Source organism: Siphateles boraxobius, unplaced genomic scaffold (assembly GCF_051911475.1).
Source record: "Siphateles boraxobius isolate OS27281-9 unplaced genomic scaffold, OSU_SipBor_1 54, whole genome shotgun sequence".
Classification (NCBI taxonomy): Eukaryota; Metazoa; Chordata; class Actinopteri; order Cypriniformes; family Leuciscidae; genus Siphateles; species Siphateles boraxobius.
In genome coordinates this window covers 4,980,053-5,002,316 of record NW_027509180.1, presented here as the reverse complement: position 1 = coordinate 5,002,316, position 22,264 = coordinate 4,980,053, and the positions used below count along the sequence as shown (strand labels likewise).

General features: G+C 35.5%; 2 protein-coding genes across 1 annotated transcript; both read left to right on the top strand.

Annotated features, from left to right (window-relative positions):
* The window catches only part of LOC143714420 (uncharacterized), a 596,609-nt gene that overhangs the window by 193,316 nt on the left and 381,029 nt on the right, over nt 1–22,264 (top strand).
* Nucleotides 2,168–22,054, top strand: LOC143714384 (galactose-specific lectin nattectin-like). Its single transcript, XM_077205492.1, has 5 exons — nt 2,168–2,233; nt 3,397–3,531; nt 8,244–8,352; nt 8,452–8,517; nt 21,963–22,054. The coding sequence occupies exons 1-5, from the start codon at nt 2,168–2,170 to the stop codon at nt 22,052–22,054; spliced, it is 468 nt and encodes a 155-aa protein (XP_077061607.1).

Sequence of the window (22,264 nt, the reverse complement as noted above, 5' to 3'; positions counted from 1 at the left end):
AAAGTTTATAGTTCAGGGAAGAAGGAGGCGGGAACCGGCAGACATTTAACATTTTTAATAATAAAATAAAACAAATACAAAAACCAAAAGTGTTCCAGCAGCCCCTCGTGGATGACTGCTAGCCACACAAAACAAAAACAAAACACAGGCCTGTCCTCTCTCGATCATCACAGTCGTCGCTCCTCCTTTATGCTTCCGCTCCTCCGTGAGAGATGCGAGACCGGTGCGTCTCACAGGTGTCATTCATTAACAATCACGCCACCGGCCTCGTCCTGCTCGCCACAAACAGGAAGAGTAAATGTGATCAGATGATGTCAGCTACTTGATGATAATGATATAATCATCATGTAGTGCTCTGATTAGCTGATCTCTACTAGACCGTCATGTGTGTTATTCATTTCATATAATTGATTATATTAATGTTTCTACAGCATGACGTTCAACAGTTTTTAAATAAGAAAACTTAAAAAAAAACTATACACTATATACTATCAAACTACACACTATATACTATCACATACTGTTACTGACACACTCAAAACTCAAGAATCAGTTTATGAATCTCAATAACGGTAACATCCTTAATGGCGTAATGCATTTTCTCTTGCTATAACAAACACTTACAGCAATCAGAGAAAAACTAACATCAAATAGTAAAGGCCAAAGAGCCCAACTAAAGCAAACACTGATCACCATAATGGTAACCAAACCAAACTATTACTTTCAAACAAACTTCAACATCTAAGCCTCTTTTAAGAGGTTCAGTCCTGTGTCTGCTGGGACTCTTCCCGCTAAAACTTTATAAGAATTTTAGGGGATAATGTTCTATTAATGTTATCACTAAACATGTTTAAAATGTTTTTACATTTATCCTACCTTTTAGGAAAACATTCTGGAAACAAAAATAAAATTATATACAGAAAACATTACAAGAACATAACATTATGCTCTCAAAATATTGATAGAACAATAACATTTCTTGCTGGGATGAGCTCATATTGAGATCATAGTATGAGCACACAGTGAGTTACACTTTTAGATCACTGTGACTCACATTGATGATGCTGTGACCACATGGTGAGATCACTGGGAGAGCAAGGAAATCTAACTGAAAAACAGGTTTGCATAAATAATGTTAAATAAATAAATAACTTATTAGTGACTACCCAGCCAGCACAGCCAGTGATGAAAGTAATAATGGCAGCAGGAGATTCAACAATATTTTATTCATATTAACTGAATAATTTAAAACTAATTGTTTACTAATCTTTTTACACCACTCTTTAAAATCATGTTGTACACTTTCAGACTCTTGTAAGTTTAAGACATACACAAACATCAAGAATCAGCCTATGAATCACAACAACGGGGACTTGCTTCATACCGCAATGCACTCTGGATGCATCATACAAAACTTATCAGTGGCTCCCAGAAATTGCAGTATGAAGCATGTTACCATTGTTGAGATTCATAGGCTGATTATTGATGTCTGTGTGTGAGTTAAAGTTGCATGAGTGCAAAATCTAAATTATGCAATACAATTTTTAAATCATTTACATGTTCTATTAAAGTGTGCTGGGTCACCCCTACAAATATCAGACATAAGGTCAATGAACTAAGCCAAAACATAATGAAAATATTCTTATTAATAAGCCAACTGATCATATTTTCTCTCGCCGTATCAAACAGCAAGACAAAAACTAACGTTAAAAAATTAAGGGTCAAGAGTCCAACTAAAGCAAACACTATTAAACCAACTAAACTAACAACTATTAAACTAAACCAAACTATTGTTTTCAATAAATCATTAACATCTAAACCTCTGTTAATCTCAATACAGACTTTTGGACACATGACAGAAATAAAGTCAGTCTGGTTAGTAATAAGTGAAGCTGGTAATGCTGTTTGTGGAGTTACATTTACATTCAGTCATTTAGCAGATGCCTTTGTCCAAAGCAACTTACAAATGAGGACTAAAGCAAGCGAGTCATCGTGGAGAGGCAAAAATAACGCAACAAGTGCTCAAAATACAAAGTTCAGGCATTGCTCAGAGTAGCATAAGCAATGGAGGATTAAAGGAATTTTTTTTTTTCAGGTTAGGTGCTCACGGAAGAGATGAGTTTTCAGTTGTCTTTTGAATGTTGTCAGGGATTCTGCATTCCGGAGGATGAAGGAGGAAAGATCATTCCTCCAGCAAGGAACTGTGAATGAGAATGTTCTGGAGAGTGATTTTGTAAGTCAATTTTCAAGCTATCACTCATTGACCGATCGCAGGCTTCTGGTAGAGATGTAGACTCGTAGGAGCGAGTGAATGTAGGAGGGAGCTGAGCCTGTGCTTGATCTGTAAGCAAGCGTCAATGCCTTGAACTTGATGTGAGCAGCGAGTGGTAGTCAGTGCAGTGAGATGAACAGAGGAGGGACGTGGGCTCTTTTGGGCTCATTGAAGACAAGACGAGCTGCAGCGTTCTGAATTATCTGTACAGGTTTAGTTATAGTTGTTTAATCCTCCTCTTGCCAGAGGGTGGGTTACTACCTAACCTCTGCCACTAACTAACCAACCTCTGCCACTAATTAACCACTAACTCACTAACCGCTCAATTTAATCGAACAGTGAACGGAGGAGAGTCTGCTGGAGAAAAGAGAACGAGACAGAGATCTCGGAACAGAGAACCAACATCGTCTCTGATTTTTAGAGATGGGGGGAACTGAGGGATAAAAAACGTTGTACCTATAGTGTGCCTTTAATGAAAATTATTTAATTACATAAAAGGTCATTAATGGTAAAAAAAATAACAAACAAATCTATCATTTAACAGTCTGTATGGATGACTGGCGTCCCTTTGGATGCAGATGCTTCAAGTTTTTCTTTAACCTTCAAACGTGGATTGATGCAGAGGTATGATACATTCAGCTTCTAATATGACATATAAGTATATTCTTGATTAAATACAACTTAAGCTCTGTAAACATCTTGACACCTGTCAATTATCGCAGGAACATAATTTAAACTTGTTCCTCAGTTTAAAAAAAATATATTTTTAAAAAATGTCGAGTAAAGAAATTACAATGAAGTTCTAGGGGGCGGACATACATCACTGTGATAAGAATACAGACACAACACATTTCATGTTATCATGAGAAGATCACTAAATAAATTGTAAACTTAATATAACTTAATATATGTGAAGTTATAGCCAATCTATACAGTATGTACAGTATAACAATAACCTTTTCTAGAAAAGTAGTCTCATCTCAAAAGGCAGAATAAGGCAAAAAATAAACAGCATGAGTAAAATGATTTCAATGTCAATTAAAGGCATGTCACAGATTTTGGAAAATTCATTTAAAGCTATACAATATTATTTTCTACATTTATGTTTGCTCATGTCTCTACAGAAATTATGTTTGGATTTGGATGGGAACCTTGCTTCTGTACACAGCAAAGAGGAGTACACTTTTATACAGAGGTTGATTAGATACGAAGCTGCGAGCTCAACTCGTGCCTGGATCGGAGGTCATGATGCTGTTCAAGTATGCAAATACTTTTTTGATTATGCTTTTTGTGCTACTCCACAGCAAAATCCTCAGTGTTAAGTCAACACTGCTAGTAAAGAATAATGTACATTCGGCCGGTTGTTCTCTCAAAATAAACCCCCGACAGGGTGATGAGGACCTCGACGCGAAGCATCCCAACCCAGACATGTGTCAAAGCAAATATTGATCTAAGTCTAAATATATTATTAAATCTTTAAACGCAAAGCTTCCGCGGAGAGAGCAGTTTCAGCAGCAAGTTCAAACTAGACAGACATTTAAGAGATATGGTATACAGTCATTCCACTTATTACCAAGCATTTCACCACATTCATAATTATAAGGATAAAAGATATTGATTTCAGATTAAACTGTTTTAAAATCTTACCTGTTTGTACATAGCAAAATCCAAAAAATTAACTCTCTGCAGAGAGTTAAAGTAACCTTGAATCCGTGTTAAAGTTAATGAGATAATGAAGTGATTAATTAAGTGATGATTGAGCATTAGTTATGAACACCTGCTGTCAACAAGCAGAATAACCGAAGGAAAGAGAAACACAAGAACTAACTGACTTCAGCCATAGTCTTAAGATGAAATCTACTGAAGATTAAAGAAGACATTAAATCTCTGAAAATCTCACTAAAGCCCTATTCGCACTGGATCAGTATTATCTGGGGACCTCGTGTGAATAAGAAATTACCCCCCCACATCTAAATTTCGCATTCGCACGGGATAAGCGAAGCCTGTGATTATACTCGAATTTACTTACTTATCTCCCGGATATGATGTCAATAGGCTATTGCTTGGAAATGTCTTGTCGTTATTATAGATCTAGCTGTATGATAGAACATAAGAATGTTCCTTACCATGACATGCTGCTACATGTCATTCATCTCCATCTGAAAATCGAAATTCTTTTCGATTTTGCTCTAATCATTCTTTTCAGTTTTCTCTTTCTGCAAATTGTATAGTTGTATACATGCAGACGGTCCCCCGGGAACGCCCCGTCACATGATGTGAATTTAGCCCTTGGGTTTGAACTTTATGTTTGTGATTTATGCTGTTGGTTATAGCATAACTGTGATTCTTCATAAATATCCAGAATTTTAGATATAATATAAAGAATTTCCTAATAGTTGTTTAAAAAGAAACTCTTTCTTTGAGGCACACACACAGAGTTCAAGATTCAGTCAATGCATCTCAACAATGGTGACGAGCAGAATATTCAATTAGGAAAAGTAAATTACATAGACAATTCAGATCATAATTTATTCATACCGCATTGCATGATGGGAGCCATTAATGAGTTGTGATTGGTGGCAGCCACTGCAACATGCTTTTTTATTGTCACCATTGTTGAGATTCACAGGCTGATTATTGATGTCTGTGTTTCAAATACATTTATTTGAAAGTGTTTTTGATCAGAACAATGTTTATTAATTATTTTAGATAAGAAAAATATTGATAATCATATGCTGTAGAATCACAAAGCTTTTGCTAACAAGTTAAACCAAACTATTAGTTTCATTTTTCAGATCACAGCATTATTATGCCAAAACATTACCAACACCATCAGATCTAGTGATGGGATGTATGGCTCTTTGAGGGGATCCGGATCTTGGCGATCCGTTCCTTTCAAAGAGCCGTTCAAAAGAACGGCTCTTTTGGCTCTTTTTAAATATTTAGTCAGTTTTAAGAAGCCAGCTTGGGGGTATCTCAGTTTATCCTGGAAATAATCACTGAGAGGAATGATGAGGTGAGATTTGTAGTCAAATAATTAAAACTCAAATGTCACACACCAATATCTGAGTTTGAATTATTCTGAAATATTGTTTATTACCTCATTTGTCATGTGTGGACTATATTCCATAGGGTTGCACAACATCCCTCGGTTTAGAAAGTGACATCACTATTTTGGATTCACCTTTAGTACAAAGTGTGTGCAGGCCTATGTGTAAAGCTATGTTGACTTATGTTATTCATACAATACCTTCTCACAAATAAACATGTAACCCCGTCATCTCGCAAGAGATGAGAACTAAATAAAAGGGCCACAACCACAGTGTGTTTCGTTGCAAAGATAACAGTTTATTGCACAATATTCACAATGGGTAATCAGAACTGGCAAAGAGAGAAAACAAAACAAAATTGTAACCGTTACAACAGGGTTCCCAATCCTATCCAATAGAAATTACTCTGAAACTGTGTGCACACTCACAAGTTCACCAAACACAAATTCACTCCAACCTCCACAATTGTAAAGTAAATCAAACCACTACAATCTATTCCCCAAACCTTAACAGAGTAGATCATATAAAAGAAGATGGGAACCCCACTGTCAGTTATAGGTCCAAAACAACAACAAAACAAAACACAAAAACAATATCACAAATTAAATCACTTTGCCACTTCTGTACACAAGACTCAATTCAACATTAAAGTCATCTCTTCAGACACCCATTAAGCCACCAATGCTTTCAATAAAGTAAACGGCAATCATGCATCATCTGTAAATAAAACAAAGAATACAAATTGATGATTGCCCAATAAAATATTTACAAAGATTAAAAAAACCTTAAAACCATTAAACATAACACACAAATTACAATTATAAAATTAAGCTTAAAAACAAATCCCCCTATTCAATAATTAAATTAAGATCAGTAGGCTACCTGTGTTCTCAAATATATCTGCTTAATTCTCTGAGGCACCAATCAACACCATTCCCCTCAGAATACTAAAACAGAAGACCAATACAAACATGTTAAAACTAGACAAACTCACTCTAGTCATCATAAATCACAACCCTTACCTTCCCAATTCAGTTATATGCTGCTCATCAATCAACTTAGTTTTTCATCTGCTATTACACAGCCTTGAAAGACACCAAACAGCTTTTCCTGCTTGACACATGGTACCACAAAGAGGAAGTCTAAACAGTTTGGTTTCCCTTTATAGCATCTTAAATCATGGGATTTGTAGTCCATCTAATTTGTAGTCCATATTCTACCCCATTACAAACATAAAAAAACAAAGCCGGCTGCAATGAATTTCTGTGCAAAGCAGCTTTTACTACAAACACTAACACTTCCACACAAGAACATTGTTATCACACAAGAACATTTTGATTAAAAAAAAACGGCTCTTTTGGCTCTTTTTAAATATAGTCAATTTAAGAAGCCAGCTTGACGGCAGCGCGCACAAGTCATTGGCTCCGGTCCTACCCAATGACAGAGGCACGTAGGTTTTTTTTTTCCCATTGGAGTACTCACAGAAAGGATGCGCGCGCGTGCACAACTACTATCATCATGCTGTTAGGCAGTAGCACCCCTGCGCTGGGTGCGCCCCTTCCCCTATAACTGAAGAGCTAATTTGTGTGCATCTGTGTGAAACACGCTTAGGAAAAAAAGAACGACAGAAAGAACGGCTCCCATCGTTCATGTTTATGAGCCGTTCAAAAGAATCGGTTCGTTCGCGAACGTCACAACTCTAATCAGATCACACTTTTCTTTGTTAAATTGACTGTTATAAATCAATAACAGCAGACAAACAAAATTTAAAGTGAATGTATAAAGGTTAAGATCCCAACTGAAGCAAACACGGTTAGCCATAACGGTGGCTTACAATTTGAGATTTTCTCCTTCAGTGATTCTGCTTGTTAACATCAATAATGCTCAAACATCACTAAATTAATCACTTAATTATCTAATTAACTTTAACACTCTTGAGTGTTAATTTAACATTCATATCTGCATCATATCTTCCATCTGAAAGCAGGTGGAGGTGATTTACTACTAATCAAGGAACCGGCTTTACTGAAGAGATGCGCATAACAATATCGTGAGATATATCGCCCAGCCCTATTTTAAATACAAATTACATTTGATTTATTTTTGTTAAGGAAAATACAAATTACATGTATTTTGAAAGACTTATTCAATTACTTTTGAGTATTTTGTAATTAAAATACTGCCCATCTCTGCCTGTAAGTGTCTGATTTGGCTGATGCTCAACGGGCTTCTCCCTCACTCTCTGAGCTTCTGAGCCTGCCTCTGCCCCATCTTCAATGGAGTAATAAGTAATAGACATTTAATTGTCTACAAATTAACACTTTTTACAGTTATATTTAAATATTTACACCAAAATAGGCTCATAATATTTAAGAATTAAATGGTGTGATAAATGTGGTGTAAACAAATGTGTGAAGAGGAAGCGAAAAAAAACAATTAAAGGCATTTTTTAGAGCTTATGAATCCTGGAAGAAGCTGGCAAAAAGAGATAGGGCAGGACTTAAGGGATTCTGGGTGAAATATGTCAAAATATTCAAGGTGGATATGATTATGTAAATCAAGCTTATGAAGTTCTTCACTGCAATTATCTTGATACTTTAGTTATTGTGCAAAAAATGGATGCTTGTAATACACTATCTACAGAAATATGTAGTCTGTAAACGATTTGAAGTTGGCCTAGATCAAAAGACTTTTAAAAAAGTTGTCTTGAGTATTTAAGTATTTCTGTCTTATTTCTGTTCTTCACTGATACCCTGTTTGTGAAATCATTTCTGTTCATTTCTGTTTAGATTTTTGACATTTTTAAAGTGGAGATGGGGTTAGGGTTCACGATGAATCATCTTTTAGATTAAGAAAGATAACATTAAGCCATGTGTGCTGTGGGCATAAACGCAATGTTCTTTTTTCTCTTCTGTTCACAGGAGGGAGTTTGGCTCTGGAGTGATGGAACCAAAATGAACTTTCAGTACTGGTCGCCTGACGAGCCTGATAACTGGTACAATGAGCGCTGCCTTGAGCTAAAATATACAAGTAAGTGCTAATGTTCATAAACATACATCTAAACAAACATTATTTAGTTGTTCATAATATACAAATGATAAAAACAAATATTTTTCTTTCTTGCAACAGATGGCTACTGGGATGATGACGTATGTACTGTAAAGAAGCCGTTTGTGTGTGTTCCCAGCAGGCACAGTACGTCAATGTGACGTCAGGCAGACGTTGGACTCCAACTAATCCAACGTCAGTCAGACGTCATATTTTGGTTGAAAATGAAAATCAGGTTGACGTCTAAACCCCACGTTTGTTTGACGTCAAGCTTCAACGTCACACAGATGTTGAATTTTGGTTGGAATAAACACTGCAAAAAAATGTGACATATATGGCAGCGCATTAAATCTGTGAAGATCTCAGCAGAGGAAGAGTGAACATCTCAAACAGCATTACCAGCTTCACTTATTACTAACCAGACTCACTTTATTTCATTTCTGGTTTAATGAGATCAATAGTTGTATTTTAAAGTCACCATGATGGTGGTAAGTGTTTGCTTTAGTTGGACTCTTGGCCATTGACTCTTTAGTGTAAATATTCTCTGGCTGCTATAATTGTGTGTTTTTATGAAGCACATTAATTGTGGCAAAAAAGCCTAGAGAAAATTAGATTAGGTGATGATGATTGTTTATTGATGATGAAGTCATCATCATATAATTGCCTGAAAGTTTTGATAACTTTGTACTTGTGTTTTTAATGTTTTAAAACAGAACCCATTTTATTTTACAGTATGAAAGCAACGTTATATCAAATAATATAAAGGATTGTAAAAAAATTTAGTGCATTAAACATTTTCTTCAACATTATTACTTAGACATCAAGAATCAGTGTATGACTCTCAACAATGGTGACAATAAATTAAATGCTTCATGCTGCAGTGCATGCTGGGTACCACCAATCAAAACTCACCCATATCTCCCATTATGCACTGCGGCATTAATAAATTATGCAGGATTTTTTGAGTTGATCTGATTATCTTGATATTTTGTTTGATTGTCACCATTGTTGAGATTCATACGCTGTTTCTTGATGTCTGTGTGCGTCTAAGTAATGCCATAGATTAAAGGTTTTTGTGCACTAAATAGTTTTTAAAAAACAAGTATATTCTATGATAAACAACACTGCTAGATATGCTGTAGAATCAAATGATTTCTATTATGAATAAAGCAATATTAAAACCACAAGTCCCATTTAATCAATGCATTAGACACTGAAAAAGATCAGGGACTCAGGAAATTACACGATGATATCATCATCAGCAATAAACAGCCAACATCACCTGATCTCATGGCTTTTTTTAGCTACAACCATTGTGCTTTGTAAACACACAATTATAGCAGCCAGAGAAAATCTGAGAAAATCTCTTTATATTAAAGAGTTAAGGGTCAAGAGCACAACTAAAGCAAACGCTCACCACCATCTTGGTGACTTTAAAATACAACTATTGATTTCATTCAAATGGAAATTAAAAAAAGTAAATCTGGTTAGTTTTAAGTGAAGCTGGTTATAAGTCTATGGCCATGCATTTCACCTTTTTGTTTGGTTTATTCCAACCAAAATTCAACGACTGCCCAACGTTGGAGCCTGACGTAAAACAAACATTGGATTTAGACGTCAACCCGACTTTCATTTTCAACCAAAATCCAACGTCTGGCCGACGTTGTAGTCTATATCCTGTGCCTGCTGGGTTAGATGAACCAGCAAAAATCAATAGAAGAAACATGCTACTTTGACTCATTTACTTTCCTCTAGAAATGTTCAATGTAGGTAATAAATGTGTTTTAAAGAAGGTTAATTTTGTTTGTTTGATTGTTTTTTGTAAATGATAAGTTAATGACTCAGTTACATCTGTTAAACACCATTTTATTATAATTTGGGTATCCCTCCACAGTCTCTCTCTTTTCGCACTAACACAAGTTAGAAAAAGTAATGTAGCATCCTAAAATGGCCACCAACAGTAAAAAAAATAATATAAATAATGTTTAATAAACAGATTTTTTTTTTTTTTAGCTCAGATAAGGTCCAGTTCTGGTTTATTTCTTTGCTTATAGCTGACCTTTGGCATTGCTATGCACTGAAAAAGTGAAACATCAGTGCAATTCATTCAAAATATATATTTGCATTGGTCCAATGGAAAATTGTGATTTTCAGTTTATACCTTCTGTTTTCACTTTGCCTCAAAGTACGTGTTACGCACATCCAATGGCGCCTCTGACGTGAATGGAGCAGAACACAGAAGACTTTCCTCCTTGGCTGAGTTGGCTCTTATTTCCATTGAAAAGGAGAGACTCATGAAATTGAGAAATACACCCAAAAAAAGAGGACTTTTACAACAAAGTAATTGAAAACTTTGTCCAGAGGGATAGACGCATGGACTTCGTCTACAACGGTTTCGGTTTCCCGTTAGCGACCACAGCTCTTTTTTCTTCATTGGACGCTTCCAACGCTAGGCGCCGCTATATGCTAAGTAGCACTGCTAACCTCTGCCTCAATGGCCATGGCCTTGAATTTTCTGCATGAAACAATGATTTTTAGGAGCAAACAATGGCAAAAGGAGTATATTATACACTGTCAGAAATAGGGGTACAGTAGGAGTCCATTTCTGTCCCCCAAGGTACATATATGTACCTTTTTGAGGGTCAAAAAGGTACATATATGTCCCCAAGTATTAAAAGGTACATATATATACCGTTTCTTTTAAAGGTTAAGGTACAATATCAAAAGACAGCCTCTGCCAAGTAAAACATTTTTTGTAACAATTATTTAGATTTTTTAAGGTTTTAAGGATACCTTAATCATTTAAGGTAGGTTTTAACTTATCACTATATTTAAGTAGCCTTGAAATAAAGGAAATAAAAGTTTTGTAAGTCAATTTACTGAGATTCAATCATTATAACACAGCAAAAACTCCAGTGTTAAATGAACTCTCCTGGGAGTCTATTTGGCTCCAGACTCAAGAGTGTTAAAGTGTTCAAATATGCATGTTAAATTAACAATCAAGACTGTTAAAGTTAATGAGCTCATTAAGTGATTCATTGAGTGATGATTGACAATTATTGAAGACACCTGATGTTAACAAACAGAATCACTGAAGGAGAAAATAAAAAAAATCAAGACACCGTTATGGTGATCAGTGTTTGCTTTAGTTGGGCTCTTGACCCTTAAACTGTTAATATTAGATTATGTTTCTCTGTTGTATCTGAGTTAAAACTGCCAGATGAACAAAGAGAAAAGTTGAGCAGGTGGTGTTGGTTATGTTTTGACATAATCATAATTTAACCTGAACTCATTTAAAGTCTAATTGCTGACTTAAATGTATATTGTTGATTACAGCAGCCTGTGATTCTACAGACTAAAATCCAGAAATTTGTAATCGTAAGGATTTCTTAAAAGTTTTCTGATAAAACAAATCTTTCTTTTAGGCACACACAGACATCAAGAATCAGTGTATGAATCTCAACAATGGTGACAAACAGAATATTCAATTAGGGAAAGGACATTAGTAAAACAATTCGGATCATAATTTATTCATACCGCAATGCATGATGGGAGCCATGAATGAGTTTTGATTGGTAGCACCCAGAATGCCCTGCAACATGCTTTATTATTGTCACCATTGTTGAAATTCACAGGCTGATTATTGATGTCAGTGTGTCTACATAAAATAATTTTTTAAAAAGTCTTTTGATCAGAACAACTTTCAAGAAATATTTTGGTTTATATTGAAAATGCTGGAAATCATTTGCTGTAGAATCACAGGCTGCTAAAATCAACAATATACATTTAAGTCTGAGATTAGATTCCAAATGAGTTTAATGATTCAAGTAAATTATGATTATGTCAAAACACAATCAACACGACTTGATCACCTTTTCTCTTTGTTCATCTGGCAGTTATAGCTCAGATACAACAGCCAAACAAAATCTAAAATTAATGATTTGAGGGTCAAGAGCCCAACTAAAGCACACACTGATAACCATAACAGTGTCTTAAAAAAAATATTTTCTCCTTCAGTGATTCTGATGGTAACATCAGGTGTCTTCAATAATGGTAAATCATCCCTCAATGAATCACTAAATTAGATCATTAACTTTAACACATTTTTGAGTGTTAATTGAACACTCATATTTTAACACTTTAACACTCTTGAGTCTGGAGTCATATAAACTCCCAGGAGAGTTCAATTAACACTTGAGTTTTTGCGGTTGGATCTCAAGGTACATAAATGTACCTTTTTGAGGGTCAAAAAGCATTAAAAGGTACATATATGTACCGTTTATTTTAAAGGTTAAGGTACAATATTGTACCCTTGAGGGTACAGCCCCAGTGACAAGCCATTGTACCCCTAAAGGTACAATTATGTACTTTATTTTCTGAGACTGTATGTAGAGCCAACCCTGATTGGCTGCTTGAATCTCAATTTAAAAGAACGTCCAGTTTTCGGTCTTTACTTCTTTTGGCCATCGGTTGAGAAGAAGTCATAGCACAGTTACTCATGGTTCTTCCAGGGCTTTCAACCGAGGAGGTCCTTCAGAAAATATCAGAAGCAGGCATAGAAGTAACCGACGTCGAGATGAAAGGAGATGAAATGGACTTTCAGGCAAATGACTCTTACTCAGATGATGATAATTTATATGTCACAGTTAGACATTGAGTTTAAAATGAAATGTTGGAAAATGTGAAAATAAAAAGAATTTAATAATTTCTGATTTTAGTTCAGCGTGTGTGTGATATATATATATATATATATATATATATATATATATATATATATATATATATATATATATCATTATAGTCAACAATTGTACCCTGTCAAAGACAATTTTTTACCATTTTTGAAGGGTCCATTTTGTCAAATTGTCACCACAGGTACAAGACTGGTCTCTTAAGGTACAAATCACAAGGGTACAATATTGTACCCTTGAGGGTACAGCCCCAGTGACAAGCCATTGTACCCCTAAAGGTACAATTATGTACTTTATTTTCTGAGAGTGTATGTCTATTCCTGAAAATTATTGTTACAAAAATGTATATTTGGAATAAAATAAATGCAATTAATAATGTGGTGAATTAATAAAGCTCTTGGAATTAATAAATGTAATGTCAACATTTCCTTTGGTGAGGCACTGCCTACCCTGCCTACCCTGACTGCATGTCCCTGTCTAAAGGCAAGTTCTGATATTGAATAAATGTGTAAAATGTACTGAGGTTGTTAAGAATTCAATCATTACCTTTAAATGAACTCCAAGGTGCAGGCTGCCTCCTCCTGATTGAATATGTAATATGCAGTGAACAGTAGCAAGGCCAGACAGGAAGCTAGGCTGAATGCTCTCCTCACACACAACTTGGCATTCCAGTGTTCACTTGTCAAAGTGTCTCCTAAAACAGTACCACATGTGACAATAGTTTATTTTTTACTCTACCATTTTTATTTTTCAGCTTTTTACATTTAAACTATATTTTAGTATTCAGAGTGCATGCAGGAACTCTTTCTTTTAAATAAAATGAACAAAGGCATTATACAAACAATAAGCAAATTACACACACAGAGTAGGCTATAGCTAATATATATATATATATATATATATATATATATATATATATATATTCGAACTGAAATGTAAGGGATTTTTACACCGCCATATTAAACATGCGACAAAACTTGTATTACAACACCATTCAGAATGTAGGCTATATGACACACATCCTCCGTGAGTCTGACGCAAGGTTTTAGCAATGCATTTCGGCGCCCATTTTAAAAGATTACTTGATTTTGATTTTATTTGCACCATAAAATAATCACGTCGAAGTGTGCTGATCAACGAAGCTCGTGTGAATACCGACTGTTGTCATCATTAAAGCATGTAATTCTTAACATAGGAGCACATAGATCCCGAGGAATGTGTGAAATACTACATATTTCTACAGCGTCCGCGCTGCCCAGTCAGCACAGCCATGTGGGGCCAACATGGGTTTGACGTGGGCTATGTAACTGGGACCCAGCCAGTTTTGCCCCCGGGTTTCCATGTAGGCCCCACATGGGTTTGCCCAGATGAAATGAACACTGCTCAGTGTGCACACTAAAGGCTGTTAAATGTAACACTGATCAGTGTTGGAGTTAATGAGATAATTAATTGATTGAATAATGATTGAGCATTATTGATGAACACCTGGTGTTAACAAGGAGAATCACTGAAGAAAAGAGAAACACAAGAGTTACTTCCAGTCACAGCCTTAGATGAAATCAACTGAAGATAAAATACACAAAATCTCTCAAGATCTCTGAAGACATGTCTGAGAATAAAGTGACAAAAGAATGTTATCTTAGCTAAACATCTTGGAGAAGGGACATGTTGTGCAGTACTTCTGTATTGTGTATTGTATTAAGATGAACATTAAGATAAACAACTTTCTGACACTTTTAGGGTACCAGACAATATGCATTTATGTGTATGCATGCAACTTCTGATCCTGATTATGAATTAATTAATTTTACTCTTTGTTTATTATTTGATTGTCTGCTGTTAAGAAATAAAAAAATGTTTTACTTAATCATCTGACTTGGTCTCCTCCATTCAACAACAACAACAACAAAAAAGCTCAATTTATCATGAGGGGTTTTTACTAAAAAGTTTCTGTTTCACTTTAGTCACACTTGTCCAATCAAATTATCCCAACCCATTATGTCCTTTATAAAACAGACAATATCTTTTTCCTTCAATTCCTTAATATCAACAAAATATCCCACATTGTACATTATTTATTTCCAAAACCTTTGGATATAGCTGTCTATACATGGAATTAAATAATGAATGCATTGTATTTTAAGGGCTTGCATTTTTATTGGCTGAAATTCAACATGGTTATACATTTAAGCTGTGAATATTTTAATTCAAAAAATTTTACACACGTCTTCATTATTAAAAATTAAATAATCCATATTCACCTTTCAGATTTCACTTCCAATGTTCATTCTGTTTAAAAATACAACCTATAATACTCGACAGGAAATTTTCAGTCCATTTTATTTCGCTTTACAAATTCACTGCCATAAATTCAGTGGTTGAAATTCCACAGAAATTTCAACATTTAACATCCAGGAAGGCAGGAATATTAGTACATCGGCGATTAATAATCTTCATATATTACAGTTTATTACATAAACATAGGTAATAAACATAATATACGTGTATATATATATATATATATATATATATATAATTGTACAGTATCCGAGTTATGGTGGAAATTTCACCTGTAGAAAGCCCTACGGACTTTGGAACACGAAACCATACTTACGATGAATTACAGTAATTTTTTGAAAAACGAATTTGTCAATAGTACGTACAGTAAGAGAGATATTGTCAAGATTTCACCTGTAGTAAGTCAGTCTGGTCACTGGGAAAGCACTATAGCCTTTGGAACACGAAAAAATACTTAAGGTGATTTACAGTAATTTTTGAAAAACTCATTTGTCAATAATACGTACAGTAAGGTAGATATTGTCAAGATTTCCCCTGTAGTAAGTCAGTCTGGTCACTGGGAAAGCACTATAGCCTTTGGAACACGAAAAAATACTTTAGGTGATGAACAGTAATTTTTTCTTAAACATATTTGACAATAGTATGTACAATCAGGTAGATATTGTCAAAATTTCACCTGTAGTAAGTCAGTCTGGTGGCTGGGAAAGCACTACAGCCTTTGGAACACGAAAAAATACTTTGGGTGATTTACAGTAATTTTTGAAAAACTCATTTGTCAATAGTACGTACAGTAAGGTAGATATTGTCAAGATTTCATCTGTAGTAAGTGAGTCTGGTCGGTGGGAAAGCACTATAGCCTTTGGAACACGAAAAAATACTTTAGGTGATTTACTGTAATTTTTTCTTAAACATATTTGACAATAGTATGTACAGTAAGGGAGATATTGTCAAGATTTCACCTGTAGTAAGTGAGTCTGGTCGCTGGGAAAGCACTATAGCCTTTGGAACACGAAAAAATACTTACGGTGATTTACAGTATTTTTTTCTTAAACATATTTGACAATAGTACGTACAGTAACGGAGATATTGTCAAAATTTCACCTGTAGTAAGTCATTCTGGTTGTTGGGAAAGCACTACAGCCATTGGAACACGAAAAAATACTTTGGGTGATTTACAGTAATTTTTGAAAAACTCATTTGTCAATAGTACGTACAGTAAGGTAGATATTGTCAAGATTTCACCTGTAGTAAGTGAGTCTGGTCGCTGGGAAAGCACTATAGCCTTTGGAACACGAAAAAATACTTTAGGTGATTTACTGTAATTTTTTCTTAAACATATTTGACAATAGTATGTACAGTAAGGTAGATATTGTCAAGATTTCACCTGTAGTAAGTGAGTCTGGTCGCTAGGAAAGCACTATAGCCTTTGGAACACGAAAAAATACTTTAGGTGAATTACAGTAATTTTTTCATAAACATATTTTAATATTGTATGTACAGTAAGGGAGGTATTGTCAAGATTTCACCTGTAGTAAGTCAGTCTGGTCACTGGGAAAGCACTAGAGCCTTTGGAACACGAAAAAATACTTTAGTTGATTTACAGTATTTTTTTCTTAAACATATTTGACAATAGTACGTACAGTAAGGGAGATATTGTCAAAATTTCACCTGTAGTAAGTTAGTCTGGTCGCTGGCAAAGCACTACAGCCATTGGAACACGAAAAAATACTTTGGGTGATTTACAGTAATTTTTTGAAAAACGTATTTGTCAATGGCACGTACAGTATGGGAGTTATTGTCAAAATTTCACCTGTAGTAAGTCAGTCAGGTCACTAGGAAAAAATACTTTGGGGGAAATATAGTAATTTTTTAAATAAACATTTGATAATTGTACGTACATTATGGGAGTTATTGTCAAAACTGTACTTTGTTTATAATGGTTTCAATGTTCTTTTAAAGCAAATCATTCCTCTATAAATACATCCATGAAGTAAAGAAGCTACTGTTTTCAGCCATTACAGTAATAAATACATTTAGATAATGTACTTTTTTTGATGGAAGGTGTGGCATTGAAGAACCCCATAGGAGTTTTGCTAGTTTTTTAAATGTTCACCTGTTAGGGGCGCACAGTCAAAGACCCAGAACCAGATATGATGAATGAAGAGCAGGAGTCAGAATTATAATAAATTAAAGAAAAGTTTTACTGAAGATAGTTTTCAGTTTCATCAGCAGAAGTCAGCTTCAATACTCACACAGGAGTTAGTAGGCCGCCCCGCTTACAGTTACAAAGATCACAGCAGTTCTACCATTTCCAAGGGCATTGATTACATTATTGCTTACAGGTTAGCTACTTCTAATTGGCTAAGTACACGTAAAATCTAAACAATTTTCCACACATATACAGATAGACTGAAGCATATCTCCATGGATTATGCAGCTGAAACTCGGACCCTGAAGTTAGGCTCGTCGTGATTTTCCAGGTCTCAGATTTGGGTTGCTGGGCGCCAGCATGTCCAGAACAACAACTCAGTCAATCTCCAATAATGCCAGTGGTTCCTTAACCTGTAACCAAGAAGACTAACACACACACTGACACACAGCTTTTCCAAGGTTGGATTTGGCCAGGCTCTCACTATAAACAGGAGAGTATTCTCAAAACATCAGGATTATGCGTTCTTTCTCTAAAGAAGAGCTACACTTTAGTCTAACTGGAAAGTAAGGCTTTAACTGAGAAAAGTTCCCTTAAGCGATAGACTTCAATGACCCCTGTGACTCCCAGATGTATGTATTGACACATGTTGAAGGCCTTTCTTAACAAAACAAAACATATTTCCACATTTCATTTCTGGAAGCCTAAATGAGCAAGCACTGTTACTGCATTCAGATATCAAATACAGACATTAGAGAATACATCAAAAGAACATTTCAGTAATCACACTGGTAACTTATATAACAAAGTAAAATCTCACAAGTATTCACTCATGTAATATTTAGAAAGAAAACCTTGATTATAATTACTCATTACATATACATTGAAGCAGCAGTTTATTCCAAAATCCACACACTTCACACCCAAAATAAACATCATGTTTGCTGTCAAGTTTTCGGAGTACTTGTCAATAATCTGATGGATTCAGTGCCGTGGACAGTAATATTTCTGCAGGACTGTAAACATCAATCAATGTACGTGAATTGTGTTAATGTTAGAGTTCCATGTTAAACACAGATGTGATACAACAGGAAAACATAAAATAGAGTTTAGCCATTATTTTTATTCAACACCTGGAGAACACTGTTACAAAGTCTTTATCACAGATAAAAAAAGAAAAACCGAGGTGAATAAAACAGCAAGACATGGGCTGTAGTGTGTTCTGTAGGGTCCAGACAAGATGATCCAACTTGCTTTGTAGCAGTCGTCTATATGCTTTTCAAAACCTTTTGAAATAAATCATTTTATTAATGTGTCATTATTAAAACCACCACACTTACACAGTTCTTTTTAATTTTTTTTTTTGTCAAATAAATAAATAAATAAATATAAATGGTTGTAAAATGAAGCGAATAACTATGTTCAGGAGATTAAAAATGTTTTTCCACTTTCTACAGTCTGGATTGTTACCAAATTACAGTTCATGTACAGGTTCATTCATTATTATTTCATAAACACCTTTTTAAACACCGTCATTATAATGCAGGTTTTGTTGCTAAAGGAGGATTTTCTACATAATGTGAGAGATATTTGCCAGTAGGCTACATCTGCAGTTGGCTAAAATGTAGTTGTCTGTTTGCACACGATGAAAAACAATATTAACTTTTTAGACGGTCCCTATCTTGGTTACGACACTACATTGAATATTCTCTAAAGTTTGTATGCATTAAAAATTTACTTGCCCATTTTGATCGATTGTAGAAAATGTTGTAGTTCACAATCTTTGTTGTCAATATCATGTAGCTGCTTTGAATCTGAAAAAAATAACTTTATTGACTATTTAATTGAAAAAAGTTCTTTAACGCGAATGTGTGAATTTAAAACCAACTTACCTTAAGTGGGGACATCGCCTTGATCGCAGACAATACCGCTCCTCGCAGTTCGTGGCTACTGGGAAGAATTGTAGAGGCCAAACCTGACGCCAGAGGTCATGTCCGGGTCGTGAAGCTGAAAACAATAACGAGTGTACTAGAGAGGCCAGTGTCCAAAATCTGTTTGCTGTTAGCGGGTGACGAAGGTTCTGTAAAGAAGTCCTGAGCATTCAAGAACCTTGAAGATGAGTTGACTCATTCAATTTTGAGTTTCATTTTGAATTTTACTATAAGATGTAAATTATTGTCATTTTTTTTAAGTTAAACTGCAAGTAGAAATGGCTCCTTTTTCATTTAAAAAAGTAATTGTTTTTGCCTTTACAAACACAATTAGAGGCCGGTATGGAGGAGCCAAATTGAGCTTTGAGTTGATTTCATGTTTATTTTTTTTGTGAATAGTGGTGTGTGTCTGTGGATGAATGAGTGACTGATTATATGTGACCACAGGTATGTCTACCGCCACCTAAAGGACGGTTGAGAGGCTGAAGGTGGAGCCCAAGCGGGTAATCCATCAGCCGGATGTTGAAGCCTCGCGCGAGCCGCCATTTTAGCAGAACTTCACCTGCTGTTAGCATTCCATTGACTCCTATTTCATTTTGCGTCACTTTGACAGCGAATAACTTTACATCTGAGGCGTCCAAATACTTCATTTGTCCATTATATATTTCTAAATAAACACGACAATGTATAAAAGGCTCCATTACTTTGTATCTTACGTTATGGCCCCGTAGAAGCCGTTTTTGTTAAAAACAGGCTAACGATTGCGTCATAACCACGCGACTTTATGTCGCACAATAGAGGCATTACCGTATAGACAGGAGGAGAAGCTCACAGGCAATCGGGGGGACGTCCCGCAAGGGAGAAGCCCATAGATAATGAGTCCATAAAAGCAACGGGACAAAATATTTCAACAACGTTTTTGGGGAATTGGAAATAATTCGGTATGTGGCAAGTGAATACATATGAAGTGATTAACGTTGGCAATTTTAACGCACAGCTACTAGAAGATTTACGTCTGTCAGACAGGTTGCTCACGTCATCAAGCTTAGTTTGAGTCGGTTTGAGTCTGCGCGTCAGGAACGGAAGTGCTAAAAAATCGCTAAAAATGGGCTTCAACTGTCTCAACTGAGTTCCAATGAGATGGCTCTGTCCACTTCTTATACTGTCTATGGAAAGGCCTTAAAGACAGGAAGCCACAGTATCTGGGGTGTCTGAGAGGGCAAACAGTCTTTTGACCGTGTGTTGGTGTGCCGTGTGGTTCCATGACGTGACAAGCCGTTTGTTACCATTTAAGCCAGACTACTATAGTTTAATTCTTTGTTTTATTGCCTCAAGTTTTTTGTAACATTCTATCTACACCAATAACATTACTCACAACACTCGTCAGCACCCTGTCTTCATCTTAAGGCGGGAACTGAGTGTGTCTTCTACCCTACGGATCTGGATTACGGATGACGCCAAACAATCTTAACATTGCATTTTGCATACAACCAGGGCCGGCCCAAAGCATAAGTGAACTAAGCAGCTGCTTTTTTTTTTTTTTAGATGACTTAAACAAGTGACATAAATGAATGAATAAATGTGAATGTATGAATGAATAATTCAAGACAAGAAAATTCTGACTTCATGATCAATATACCTGCCAACAACTGCTGCTGTGTCTGGCAGCGTTTAAGTCATGCGCATAATCTAGTCACCTCGCGAGTGCATAGACAATTCGTGCGCAACTGCGCATAGTCACGGTATCGGTTTAAATTGGAGAAAACAGCAGCAGGGGAACTTAACCTTCTAGGTGTAAGGTTAGCAGTTTGAATAAATAATAAACACAGCAGTTTGAACTCTTCTCCACTTTATTATACCACACATCAGATCACTAACTCCAAAAACCCGCAACACTCCAGTACCAAGTGCGCACGACCCATTCCTATCTACGGCAAGCCCAGAGGGGAAAAATAGATTGCATACACACATACAACGAGCGCCAGTACATTACCCATATTATAGTAACAGACTTTGTTGGATTCTGTCATGTACAATCCAACAAAGTCTGTTACAATAATGATAATAAAAAAAGATTTTGAGGACAGTTACACTTTATTGAGACAGTTGAGAAATAATAATATTTTTACAGTTTTCAACAATAATTGTCATTGTTGAGCCCTTGCTCTTATTATGTTTCTGATTTCTAAGTTTTGACATTATTTTAGCAAATAATTTATTTTATATGTTTTGAGACAATTTGTTTTAAGAATTTTCAAAGAGTTAGTAAAAGAGTAAAGTAAAAGTTAAAACTTTTTTAAGTAGGCATCTATTTTTTATTAAGCATTTATTTTGTATTAATACATAACCTCACTGTATTCATTTATAATGTATCATTATTGCGTGACATTTGTGTCAATAATCGTCAAGCACAGGTGACTTCGCGTAGTGGGAGGGGGCCCCCAAATCAAATTCTGCTTAGGGCCCCCAAAAGGCTCGGGCCAGTTCTGCATACAACTGTTAAATAAATTCTCTTTTCTACAGAAACCCACTTTAGGAAAGAAGAGGAACTGTTTTCTGAATGTGTGAGAGTTCACAGTGGTCTGTCTAAACTGGGTTCAGAGATGATCACATGAAGATGAAGGAATATTTAATTAAAAAATAGGTAATCCAAACAGGAACAGAGTAACATGCAACACATCCATTAAAGAAGACACCAGACACTAGACTGACACAGAACTGAACACAAATACAGGTGATGATGATGATGATGGTGATTGATGAGTGTAAAGCTGAACATCATTAGTGTCCATGACAACAAAAGAGTGATTAAAGCAGACGATGAT

Bases quoted from the DNA above. Each gene is read 5' to 3' on its own strand.
- LOC143714384 (XM_077205492.1), top strand. From the start codon at position 2,168: ATGAAGGAGGAAAGATCATTCCTCCAGCAAGGAACTGTGAATGAGAAT. The intron at 3,532-8,243 runs GTATGCAAATAC...TTCTGTTCACAG, and splicing joins GAGGTCATGATGCTGTTCAA to GAGGGAGTTTGGCTCTGGAG. The intron at 8,518-21,962 runs GTACGTCAATGT...TCTTTTCTACAG, and splicing joins GTGTGTTCCCAGCAGGCACA to AAACCCACTTTAGGAAAGAA.